General features: G+C 36.5%; 1 protein-coding gene across 1 annotated transcript in view; it reads right to left on the reverse strand.

Annotated features, from left to right (window-relative positions):
- The window catches only part of LOC150084394 (cell adhesion molecule Dscam1-like), a 687,198-nt gene that overhangs the window by 243,574 nt on the left and 429,813 nt on the right, over nt 1-13,811 (reverse strand). The window contains 2 exon segments of the mRNA XM_090376030.1: nt 3,124-3,272; nt 6,366-6,513. Of these exon segments, the coding sequence (XP_090232156.1) occupies nt 3,124-3,272; nt 6,366-6,513 (297 nt within the window).

A 13,811-nucleotide genomic window follows, 5' to 3' on the forward strand; every position in this document is an offset into this window, starting at 1 on the left:
TCGCTGGACAGTGCAGTGTCGAGTCAGTTTGGTGTGACATAAGCATTGGGAGATCAAAATTGAGAGTAGGAGTGTGCTATAGGCCTAATGACTCTGATGAGTATAATAAGAAACTGTTCGGAGAAATAGAGTGGGCCAGTAAATCAGAGAGTCTTATAATGGGGGATTTTAATTTCCCAGATATTGACTGGAATTTGGGGGCTGGTCACTCACACAGTAGCAAGGCATTTGTGGATTTATTGGATGATTGTTTTCTACATCAGCATGTTCGGGAGGCAACTAGAGGGAGTAATACTCTTGATTTGATTATCAGTAGTGATTCTTCATGCATTAAGAATCTGCAGATAAATGAACCACTTGGTGGCAGTGATCACAGTGTGCTGAAGTGGGAGTTACTCAAAGAGGTAACTACCATTAGGGGTAAAGGGAAGGGGTATTGCTTTCGTAAAGGCGACTACAATGGACTGAGACAGTATTTAAATTCTATACAGTGGGATCAACTGATGATATTGCCAACAGCAAATTCAAAATGGGAAGCATTCAAAGAACTTATCGTGGAAGCTACTAGGCTTTACATACCAACTAAGAAATATTGTTCAAGGTTTAGGCCTAAATGGTTGTCAGATGAACTAATGAGGCATATGGCAGAGAAGAAAAATGCATGGGATACATACAAATTAACACGTGACACGGACGCCTATGATAGATACAAGTTGATCTGTAACCAAGTTACAAAGGAGGTTAGGCAGGCGAAGGCAGATTACGAGAGATCCTTGGCAATGGATGCGAAGAAAAACAGCAAAGAGTTCTTTACTTATGTAAACTCTAGAAGGAAGGGGATGAATCAGATTGGTCCACTTGAGATCGATGGGTCAACTGTTGATGACCCTGCTCGGGTAGCTAACAAACTAAATGAATATTTTGCATCGACATTCACACATGAGGAGTTATTCAGCGAGGGGAATGCCAGAGGTGTATTCAACTCTAGCAGTAAGCTAGAGAATCTTGTAATAACTGAGAGCAAAGTGGAGGAGAAATTGTTGAAGATAAACACAAGAAAGGCACCTGGGGTGGATGGGATCTATCCAGTTATATTAAAGGAGGCAGCAAAGGAGGTAAGCAAACCCTTAGCCATAATTATGAGAGCTTCCTTGGACTCAGGGGAGGTACCCATTGACTGGAGATGTGCAAATGTGACCCCAATTCACAAAGGGGGATCAAAGGCTGACACAAGTAATTATAGACCTGTGAGTTTAACTTCTGTTCCCGGAAAATTAATGGAGGCACTGGTGAAAGAAGCACTGCAGGATCATCTAGACAAGACTTCAGTTATAGCTAGGACACAGCATGGTTTTGTTAAGGGGAAGTCTTGCCTGACCAATTTGATTGGATACTATGATGCAGTCACAAAAGAACTGGATGCAGGGAATAACTTTGATATTATATACTTGGATCTTAGAAAGGCTTTTGATACTGTTGCACATGGAAGACTGCTGCACAAATTGGAGCAGTGTGACACTGGAGGCAAATTGCTGCTATGGATAAAGGGGTGGTTGAGGGGGAGAAGACAGAGAGTGGTAATCAATGGACACTGCTCATCGTGGACTAATGTTATTAGTGGAGTCCCTCAGGGTTCAGTATTGGGGCCTTTATTGTTTTCTGTATTTATAAATGATATTGATGATGGTATATCAGGCTTAATGTCCAAGTTTGCAGACGATACGAAGGTTGGCAGGGTTGTCAAGGACACTACTGACACTATGCTGCTGCAACAGGATTTGGAAAGGTTGAGCAGATGGGCTTCGAGGTGGCAAATGAAGTTTAACGTTGACAAATGTAAAGTACTACATATGGGAAACAGCAACCCCAGAGCAACGTATCAACTCTGTGGTACTACACTGACAGTGGTAGAGAATGAAAGGGACCTGGGGGTGGTGGTGCAGGCAGATATGAAGTTCTCTGAGCAGTGCAGACGAGCTGCAAGAGTAGCTCATGGTGTATTGTCAATGATATATAGGAATTTTTCTAGCAGGGATAAGGAGGTGATTATTCCCTTGTATAAGGCAATGGTCAGGCCACACCTAGAGTACTGTATACAGGCCTGGAGGCCTCATTTCAGGAAGGATGTAGAGCTGCTGGAACGAGTACAGAGAAGGGCAACTAGATTGGTGAATGGGACAAAGGGGTTCTCTTACGAAGAAAGGCTTAAGTTTTGCAAATTACAGTGTCTGGAAACTAGGCACCAGCGGGGTGATCTGATAGAGGTGTACAAAGCCTTGAATGGTTTGAGCATGCTCAATTCTGATGGGATTCTTCCTCTAGCTCAGAAAAATCACCTGAGAGGGCATAAATTCAAATTGAGGAAAGACAGATGTAGGATAGATGTGCGGAAATTTGCCTTTAGCCAGCGGGTGGTTGGTGGGTGGAACAGACTTCCATCCCTTGTCGTGGAAGTTGATAGCCTAAATAAGTTTAAGGCTCAGCTGGACAGGTATTTCGAACGAACAGAGGGGTGAAGTGGAAGTGGTTATTTTGATTTATTTATGTTACTTTTTTTTTTTTTTTTTTTTTTTTGGCTGATGCTGCATAAGCTTGCTTTCTTGCATCAAATGCCTCTACTAATGCTAATGCTAATGCTAGTCTCACCTGAGCTATTTTGGAAGTGACATGTGTTCTTATGCAAATTTGATATTTCATGAAAAGTGCTGACTGATAAGGCACCAGTGTTATTGAAATTATATCTGTTTCTGTTTTGTGTGAAGGAGTAGTTATTCACATCACATCATCTGACACTTGTGCTTATTATGGTTTCATAAATTTGAAAATAGAAGAGACTGTAGTTTAATGTCTATATGTTTTTATTTTTTTTCAGCAGGATTAATAGAAGTTTTGGTTAATTTAAAATAACAAGTGAGAAAAATATATTTTTAAATTTTTGAGTTTTTTCTTAAAGAATATAAAATTTCATTTAATAAGTAAGTTTCATTCATTATAATTATTTCATTATATATAACTATTTATCTGAATTTTTATTGTTTTAATGTAACAAAATTTCATTATAAGAAATATATTTTAGTTACCTGCATGAATTTGTAATACTGACATTTTACTGTATATACTTACCTTGTACAATGAGCTGAACATTTGTATCATCTTGACCATAGGCATTTGTAGCAAGGCATGTAAAAAGAGCAGAGTCTCTACGATCTACTGAATGGACAGTAATTCTGGATTTTGCACTTTCTTTTCCTTCTTCCTCATGTAGTTCATATCTGTAAATTTTATTTATATATGATCTTTGGATGAATTTAAAGTGGCAAATTTCATGTCATCAAATTATTATATAGTATTTTTCTTTTTTACAGTAAAATCTGAGTTAAATGCACCCTGCATCTCAGCACAGCTTCTGTGGCCACATCACCTGCCACTCATTTGAAAAGGCTAGGTCTAAATCCTGTCAGTGATGCAAGGAAGCAATGAAACATTTTTAAGCAGAACTGATATAATTGATCTAAGGCAGAGGTTAGAGTTGTTTTCCAGGATTATCCCACAGACAAATTGGGCATGAAACACAATGAACACCTTTGTATCTTATGGCTCAAACTGCGGTGGCATTAATCCATTACACCCCAACCCCAGCTTCAACAAATGAAATGTGGATAAAAATGCTTCCCAAATTGCAGTACTGCAGTATCCATTTGTTTTCTGTAAATAAGAAACATGACATCAAAGTGGGTAACATGACACCAAAAAGAAGAACATTTTGTTGCCAAAATCACTAAGATTAACCTTCTCACTGTGTTAAAATAATAATTTTGCAAAATAAAAAAAATATCCAGTGCATTGGACTAGATTTGTGTAATTTATATTCTGTAAAAATTCACTATAAATGAGAGCTCAAAAATCACAAAAATAAAACAGAGAAATTTAACTTATTATTTTGGAAACTGCATTAGATTTAGCAATACATACGTTTGTATGTTCTAGACTTTTCTTCAAGCCTTACCTCAGTTGCATATATAATAACAATAACAAGCACTGTTAAAGGCTCTTTGCTTCAAACCTCATTTGCATATATAACTAATAGTAACAGGCACTACACTTGGAAAACAAACTGTTTAAATACAAAAAATTATACATAGCACAGCTGTTGTATATCTACTGCTGTTACAAGTTGCCTACCTGAATTCCAGCTGTCAAAAAAATGGGAGATGACTTTAAACTGTAATATTTACTATACGTGGTGAAGAAATTAAAGTGCCTCTAACTGGCTTTGTGGTATCATAGCAACACAAGACACAAAAAGATCCTCCATGCCAAAGTAACTAGTCCCACAGCTGGTAGCTGTTGTCAATGGCTCAACTGTCAGGGAAATGGGAAATATGCTTTGTAAAAAGGACAGGCAGAATGGGACCAGGATATGCCCACCTGGGTAAAAAGACAATGATGTTGTAGAGCAACTATAATCTTTTAAGGGCACAAAAGGTGATATTGTTGTACATGTTGGTAGTAATGACATTAAGAGTAGGAGACCTGCAAGATTTGAGGATTTACTTATTATTATTAGCTATATGGTGCAAGAAAGCCTGAGGCTTTTGCCTCACCAGCCAAAAAAAAATTTCTGAGTTACCCTGAGAGAGAGAGAGAGAGAGAGAGAGAGAGAGAGAGAGAGAGAGAGAGAGAGAGAGAGAGAACAAGAGTCAGAAGTAGAAGGGAGTCACCAAGGAAGAGAAGAATGATGATATCCAGCTCAGGACCCTGGGTGTGCCAAGCCCATACTCACCAGATGTGAACCCCTGGGGTTAGCAAATACAGGACAATGTTCAGAAAGAGTCGTGCGTTAGGACTGAAATTGAAAGTGCCTGCAATTCTGCCTATACATGATAGGAGGGAATACATGATAAGAGCCTTGTCAATCAGTTTGGCCCTCAAGCGACAGAGCAAGGCTCATAATATCAGAATTTTTCTCAGCGAGGCCTGTGCTTATTTTAGGAAGGATGTAGAATTGTTTGAGTGTGTACAGAGAAGGGCAACAAGATTGGTGAGGGGAACGAAGGGATCCGCTTATCAAGAAAGGCTTAAGTTCTGCAAATTGCAGTGGCTGGAGACTAGGTACCTGCAAGGTGGTCTGACTGAGGTGTATAAGGCCTTGAATGGGTTGAGCATGCTGAATTCTGATGGGATTCTTCCGCTTGCTCAGGTTATGAACCTGAGGGGGCATAAATTCAAATTGAGGAAAGAGAGTTGTAGAATAGATGTGCAGAAATTTCTCTTTAGCTAGTAGGTGGTTAATTGCTGGAACAAACTTCCATCCGGCATGTGGAAGTTGATAGCTTAAATAAATTCAAGGAGGAACTGGACAAACTTTTAGAGGGAATGGATGTCAAACTTTTTTTTTTTTTTTAGCTGATGCTATATAAGCATCAGCTTGCTTTCTTGCATCACATGCCTCCATTACTACTACTACTACTACTACATGTGTTTAAAATCATTTCTTAATACCATTTGCAATTCTATTAGATGACAATCCTTGAGGCTCTAGATTTAAATTGACTAAGCCATACACTTGCCCATTTTGCACAGAATTTTATTCACAATGAAGTGCTGATAAAAGTTCTCTCCCTCCCTGATCCATGAGTTGAACTTCCAAAATCATGTGTGCTGGAATATCTGTGAATGAAAACTCCATGACATTTCTGCACATCACTTATCAAACTTTAGCAGTCATTCTTCAAAAATGGTCATCCACAATTATTTGTTAAATTCACAAGCCACCGGTAAAGATTTAAACTCCTAGAAATTTATTTGAGCCCTATGCGTTAACTCCTAATAGTATTGCCAATTTATTTATTTTTCTTTTTCCCTCTGGTATACTGATCACTTTTCAATGTGAATATTGTCTGGTAAATATTTTTAAAAATTTTAAAAACATTAAAATTTAAAAACATCACAAAGGTTACAGTTATGGATAAAGTTCTGATAGTCCACCTTTCATATTTGTCATTTGAAAAATGGAATAAACTTTAGATAAATGGGAAAAGAAATAGAAAAATAATTACAACTCTGAAGTATGTTGGCTGAAGAAAATAAGAAATTTTATTTAAAAAAAGTGAACACAACTTAAAAGTTCAGAACACAGAAGTAGGCAAAAATTTAAATAATTAAAAGAACAGCTTAGTTTTAATTTATAACTTGTTTGTTTTTTAAACCCTATGAAACTCTGTTATTCTTAAATTCCATTTTGCAGAAAATGGGCTCCAAAATTCTTAAAAGTGATGCTGTATCTGCCAGAAATCAGCAAACCACTATTTATTCACTGAGTTTCCCTTTAATATTCCTTTTAATAAACATATACTGAAAATTACCTTGGATCAGCAGCTGGGTCAAATGGTTGTCTATCTTTAAACCAAGATATGGTTATGGGTTTTTCACCAAATGCCTGGCACATCAAATTTGCACTTTCTCCTTTTTTGAGTGTTTGAGCACTAAATTTGGCTTTAAAATAGGCAGCAACTGAATGAGTAAAGATAAATTTCATTAATTATGGATTAAATTATTCATGGAAATCTTATAGAGCTCCATTCTAATTTAAGTAAAATCTGAAATGTATAAAACATTAGACATAGATTAAGTATCCAGTCTGTAATTGCTACATCTTATACATCAAGTGCAATTGTACTCTTGAAAAGTGGGCAAGCAGTGTTAGATGACATAGCAGGTTATGCAAGTATTAGTAATCAAATATTATTTTTATTATTATTGATAATTCAAATAATATTTTTGAATGACTGTAATTTTTAACTTTACTCCATTCTCCTTTGTTAAAATGTAGTAATTGCACAAAATTAAGTGATAAAAAATGCATTCACATCTAAAACATTTATTATATTAATAAAATTCAAAAAGTTTTCATTAACCCTTAATCGGTAATGTTCAGTCTAGTCGTGTAAATAGCAACCTGAGTACTCAGGACTTAGGCCATTATTTAAATGAAAGAATGTTTACTTAAAAAATTCAATGGTCCTTTTAAAGCAGGCCAGCGGTTTACGAAAATTGTAAAAAACTGCCTAACTCTTCTAGTAAGTTGTGAAGAACCCCACTGAAAGTCATTCTTTTACAAATAGCATGTAGTGGCTTGTTTAGTGTTACCATCATCCTCCATTTCTTCACTGAACAATATTGCCAAAGTTATCACTGACATTTGGCTTCAACTCTCACTTATCATATCTCTTAAGTCCAGTGAAATAAAAAGTGAATTATCACTAAAAACTAAAAAAAAAAAAAATTATAAATAGTAAGAGATGAGTCCGGAAAATTCAAGGTCTTGTTTTACAGGTAAGAAAAAACAATAATATATATAATGCTAATTACACATCCACCATGATAGTATGAAAAGTTCATCACTTGTCACTTGTTTGGAGAGGCGTGAATTCAAAAACAGTTAGATAATTAAAAATTTTTAGAGACCTCTTTAAATGGAGCTATCCCAATCTCAAACACAAGGAGTAGAATATTTTTCTCAAAAGTTGTACTGGATTTCAGCCCAAAGAACATGCACATTGGCCAATGAGCACATACATTTGTATACCAAAAACACATGATAAATAATACCATATGAGCCAAGTACCATATGAACTGATGCACTATGACCAAGGTAGTTAGTTGTTATTTGGTTTTTAGGAGCATTAGCAACTAAGGCCATATTGCTCCGGTGGGGGTGGTCATTCCCTGACCTTTCCGCATCCTCCGCATTTGGTGGTGACGGGTTTGAACCCCAGTCTAATGAAGAAGCGTGTGCTACGCACTGCTGCTCCTTCCCACCTGGCTATGGAGGCGCCAGGCAGTTAGTAAACCAAGGATCCTCCAAATGACCAATCGGCTAATCATGCACATGATTAACATGGTATGGATCTGAATTTATAGGACAGGCTAAGACAGCATCACTCCAAGGGGAAAAAATATGAAAAGTATTATTTTTTCTCTATTTCACCAGTTAAATGATTTATATTTTCACTTTATACTTCCACTTATCAAAAGATCCGCAAACCTGGGAAAAATGACTGCTTTTATATCAGTGATACCACAATCTGAGAGAGCAATGTTACAGTAAATATGTCCTGATTCGCATATCAATAACACAAAATATGTTATGTATGATTCACACGTGCCATACTCAGGGGTGTTCCTAGGGTATGTGGCACCAATGTGCTAATTGAAAATTGGCGCTCCACCTTAAAAATTTTCTTCACATGTGTTGAAAGTTTCAGGTTTTCAGGCACCACTGGAATGTTGGCGCCCGGGTGCAGTGCACCTCTTGTGCCCTCGGGACAGCTCGCCCCTGGCCATACTTTATTAATTACCTGCTTGTAAAATAATAAAAGAAGTTTACCTCAATATAATATGTAGAACACTTCCATATGATACTCTCCAGCAATTAAAATGAAAAAATAGAAAATTTTACATTACGGTAAAAAATAAAAATCAATTGAACACAATTAAAAATAATTAAAAATCAACTGAACACAATTAAAAATCAATCTAATACAATTAAAAATTAATTAAAAGAAATTTACCGAAAAAAATTACAAAACGATTTTCCTTCCTCGTTAAATTTATTTTAATTAATTTATTTAATTTTTAATTGTGTTCATTTGATTTTTAATTGTGTTCATTTGATTTTTAATTGTGTTCGATTGATTTTTAATTATTTTTTTACTGTAATGTAAGATTTTCGATTTTTTCATTTTAATTGCTGGAGAGTATCATACAGAAGTGTTCTACGTATTATACTGAGGTAAACTTCTCTTATTATTTTACAAATATTGATATCAACGTAGAACGTATTGAGCATTACAGCTCTGGTTCATATTATTAATTACCTACATATAACACTTTAATAATCTCGAATAATCAAACTTAATAAAGATAAATTAATATTTAAAATAAACAAAATTAATTATTCTGAAGGTAAATACCTGAAACCTTCACGAAATAGTGAAAAAGAAGAAAGTCAGTACTGGTTTGTGTACCCTGGATGAAACATTTTGATCAGATTAAGTTTTTTCAAAAATTTTTCATTGAAATTCAATTTAATTCATTTATTTGAAATCAAGTTGCTATTTACTATGCTACTTCTGTATTTATTTTTAAACTGAATGTCATAACTTCAGAAGCATCAGCGGGCTTTAAATTCTGCACCATAAGGAGTTTTAAGGCTCTCTGAAAATGAAAAATACCTTCAAGTTTTCAGTATATCATATGTGAGAACGAGATTAGATCCGTGCAGGCAAAGTTTTTACAGCTGCAGCTAATAGATAAGTTTTTCTTAAATTTTTATCATTTTATTGACTTAATTGGCATATTAATTTATTTTCTAGAAGTATCTTTAATTCCTAGTTGCGATACTTAGTTTATTTTGAACTTAGATTGAGATTTTGTAGGTTATTACTTAGTATCGGTAAAACTTGTATCGTTCAAAACTTGCCACCATTGTTGTAGATCGATATGGAATAGTGTAACATATATCTTGAACTTGATAGCGTAAGGTATAATGTAAAACTAGATAGCGTAATACATAGCACTGTAGTAGCAATCTGTTAGCTTAGTATAGTATTACCCAATTAATCAATTAAATTTATAAATACTTTTAATTTTTATTGTTAATTAAATTGTTTTTAAATCGAAATCATGTCCAAGAAGCAAAGCAATGTGTGCAAAGTTGCGAAAGTGCTGTGGTTTGGGGGAAAACCAAAGGGGACAATTCTCCAATGCATCAGTCTAAAAAAAAGTGCAAATCGCGACATGTTTGCAGATCTCAATCAAACAGGACATGATCTAGCCATGCACTGGTCCCACTGGAGCTAGTTATTGTTGGTGCCTCAAGTGTCAGGGAAACAGGAAATACATTGCACAAAAAAGATAAGTGGAATAGGATAGGTATGTCTGACAGGGGGAAAAGTTGATGAGGTTGTAGAACAGATATCATCTTTTAAAGGCACAAAGGGTGATATCGTTGTACACATTGGCACTAATGACATTAACCCCAGGGGCTCACATCTGGTGAGTATGGGCTTGGCATATCCAGGGTCCTGAGATGGATATCATCATTCTTCTCTTTCTTGGTGATTCCCTTCTACTTCTCTATCTTTCTGTAACTCAGATATATATATATATATATATTTTTTTTTTTTTTTTGGCTGGTGCAGCAAAAGTCTCTGGCTTCCTTGCACCATATGGCTAATAATAATAATAAGTGTAGATAAGCAGATTTACTTAGCAAGTACAAATCAATGTTGAAAAAAAGTCACGCGTTAGGGTTAAATTTGAAAGTGTCTGTAATCCTGCCCAGACATGATAGGAGGGAGTATATGATGAGAGCTTTGTCAATCAATTTGGCCCTGGAGAGATTGTGCAGGGCTCATGGGGTAGAATTTTTCTCAATGTGGTCTGTGCTTGTTAACGGGAGCGACTGTTTCTACAGGGATGGGATACACTTAAATAGAAAGGGTGCAAGGATATTTCTGATGCTATTGCAGCAATGTTAGGTGGATGGGAAAACTGCTAGCTTGGGGAAGGGGGATTCACAGACTAATAGATTAACAGGTAGGGGTGCTGACCGGTCAATTGTAATTACCATGGAAAAAACTAAGAATGCCATCAAGGTAAAAGAGATAACCTGAAATTAAATTAGATTAACATAAAAATAATAATGATAATAACGATGGTACCTAAAGTAGCAGGTCCTAGAATTATAACTACTTCTTCAGAGGGTCGGCAGCCAAAACCGTAAGGAGCCACCACCAAGATAAGCAGGGTCTCTGTTTCTGTTATGATGTATACGTGCGAAATGTATACATCATAGCCAACCCGACAGAGACCAAAAGGAAGAAATAAAATTCAAACATAAATAAAAATAAGTATATAAATATAAAATAGAGTTAAAAAGCTAAAATAATGCCAATAAATCTTGCTGGTATATTTATATATATTAACTTTATATTTATATACTTATTTTTATTTTTATTTATGTTTGAATTTTATTCCTTCCTTTTGGTCTCTGTCGGGTCAGCTATGATGTATACGTGTGAAATGTACACATCATAATAGAAACAGAGATCCTACTTATTGTGGTGGCTTCTATGGTTTTAGCTGCCGACCCTCTGAAGAAGTAGTTAAAACCCTAGGACCCACTACTTTAGATACCACCATTATTATCATAATTATTTTTACGTTAATCTAATTTAATTTCAGGTTATCTCCTTTACCTTGATGGCATTCTCAATTTTTTCCATAGTAATTAAAATTGACCGGTCGGCATCCCTACCCAATACACTGAAAAAAACATTTGTTTATATATATATATATATATATATATATATATAGTGTAATGTTATTCATTATATATTGTTCATTGTAATTAATACCAGAATGACAAATTTCCCAAATTCCCGAGAAAGTCTGTGCAAAATTCCACTCTTAATCATGTTAAATATTTTTAAAATAATGGATTTTTATAATAATGATCCTTAAATCACTTCAGTAACATTTAATTTAATTTAATAAATACATTAAAAAAAAGGGAGCAACTCAGGTTTATTTATCAATACTATGAACATAATAGTCACCTGAGGAGAAAGAGAGAGAGAGAATTTGTTATTTGGTTTTTAGCAGCATTAGCAACTAAGGCCATATTGCTCCGGGGATGTGCGGTGGTCATTCCCTGACTTTTCCACATCCTCCGTATTTGGTGGTGACAGGCTCGAACCCCGATCTAATCAAGAAGCGTGTGCTACACACTGCCGCTCCTTCCCACCTGGCTACGGAAGCACCCGAGAGAGAGAGAGAGAGCACGTGCATTTTTTCCATAAGTACCATCATTTTTAGCTTATCTTCTTGGCTGTGTAGATGAAACTAGGATTTTAAACTGTTAACTACAACTGTTTAGTTAAAAAGTTTCTTATTCAGATTAAATATGTAAAGTGTGTGTTTCTGGTTCAGTTTTGGTCCTTGAGGTTGTCACAGACATTCTCTCAGATATGCCATACAAGCTGTACTTGCTAACTGGGAGTCTAAAATGCTGATGGAATTGATATTTGGGTGACACTCAAGTCAAGTGCACCCAATTTCGGCGAAGTCCGGATGGTCTGTGACAGCCAAATCCTCTGCTTGCACCTTCATGATGGTGGAACTGTTAGTAATCCTGGGTATAACTTCCATGCACAAGTATATGGTGGGTGACCACCCAGGTGTGAACCAACGTAAGCAGGGGTCGAGGTGTGGCGCTCACACCACATGGAGGAATGCCATCCCTCTATGTTACGAGGCAGTACTAGGTGGCAGATGACTCTCATCAACCGGTGAAATACCACCACTTTGTTTATTGGAGGCTTGAAGTGGTGAACCCATGTTTAGTCTCTAGAGCCAAGTTCCGGTCAACCCTTCCCTATCTCTTCCATTATGCAGTACGATTGATGACTTTTGAGGTTATGATGAACGTCGTGGCAAGATCCAATATTCCTTACATTTCGAGGGTACAGCTCTAAAATGGTGTTCGCAGGCCAGCCGCTAGTTAGTACACTGGACCGAACTCTCTAGGAGGCTTCCAGATCAGCTAGTGTATAATCTTGCTACCTCTACTCTGCCAGATAGTGACTGGAAGGAGTCGAGTAGTGTGTATGCAGGGAGCATTGTCGAGGCCACGTTATTTCAAGGATCTGGGTATATTCTTACCATGTGTATGCCATATCCAAAAATTTCATTACTTCATACAGCCACCCACTTTTTCTTACTACTGAATACACCATGAATTGTCAAACTAATAGAGCAAGCTTATCTGCGAAAAGATCTAAACCTCCCAAGCACTTCCTAATTAATTTCACAAATTTATGTGGTCTCAATTCTAATCTCAACGATGTCCATTTCCACTTGCAGTCTGCCAAATCCCATGTACTTTTTCTGACAGAATCTCAGTTATCGGTTGATTCAACTACTGCTCATCTCAGATGCCCAAAATATTCACTGTATGATTCCTTTCGCCTCAAAGGTGGTACTTGTGCATATGTCCTTTCTCATATTCCCTGTCAGAGACTTATCAATTTGGAATCTCCTCTCTTTTATCCCACACTCCATTTTAAAATCTCATCCTTTATCTAAACCATGGTTTTCAAATAAATGTGCTAGGGCTGTTCAAGAGAAGAATGTTGCATATCGTAATTGGCTTGTTTCTAATTCTTCAATTTCATTTTCTGCCTACACCAAAGCTCGCAACAATTGTAAAGCAGTTATTAATCAGTCCAAACTAGAGTTTGAACAGGCTAAGAGTAGAAAACTTGCTTCTTTCCCTAACAGTAGCCGAGCATTCTGGTCTCTTGCGAAAGCTATTGGCCGCAACTTTTGCCCATCTCTGTCAAAACCAGATGGTTCTGTTGTCACTTCAGCCAAGGATAAAGCTGACCTGCTAGCATCCCATTTTTCTTCCAACTCATGTATTAATACTCTTGGTAAAACACCTCCCACCATTCCTAACACGCTCCATTCAATGCCTCCTGTGGTCTTCCGTCAAAAGGATGTCAGAAGGATTTTAATGAATCTTGATGCTAAGAAAGCTCCAGGTCCTGATGGTATTTCTCCCCTTGTTCTCAAAACCTGTGCTCCTGAACTTACTCCTATTCTTTGCCGCCTTTTTTCACTTTCTTATCCCAAAGGTGTTTTTCCTTCTGCTTGGAAATTTGCTCATATCCAGCCAGTTCCTAAAAAGGGTGACAAATCCCTCCCATCCAATTATCGTCCCATTGCAATTACTTCTACTCTCT

The sequence above is a fragment of the Mastigoproctus giganteus genome, chromosome 6 (assembly GCF_048544385.1).
Source record: "Mastigoproctus giganteus isolate SK-2022 chromosome 6, ASM4854438v1, whole genome shotgun sequence".
Lineage (NCBI taxonomy): Eukaryota > Metazoa > Arthropoda > Arachnida > Uropygi > Thelyphonidae > Mastigoproctus > Mastigoproctus giganteus.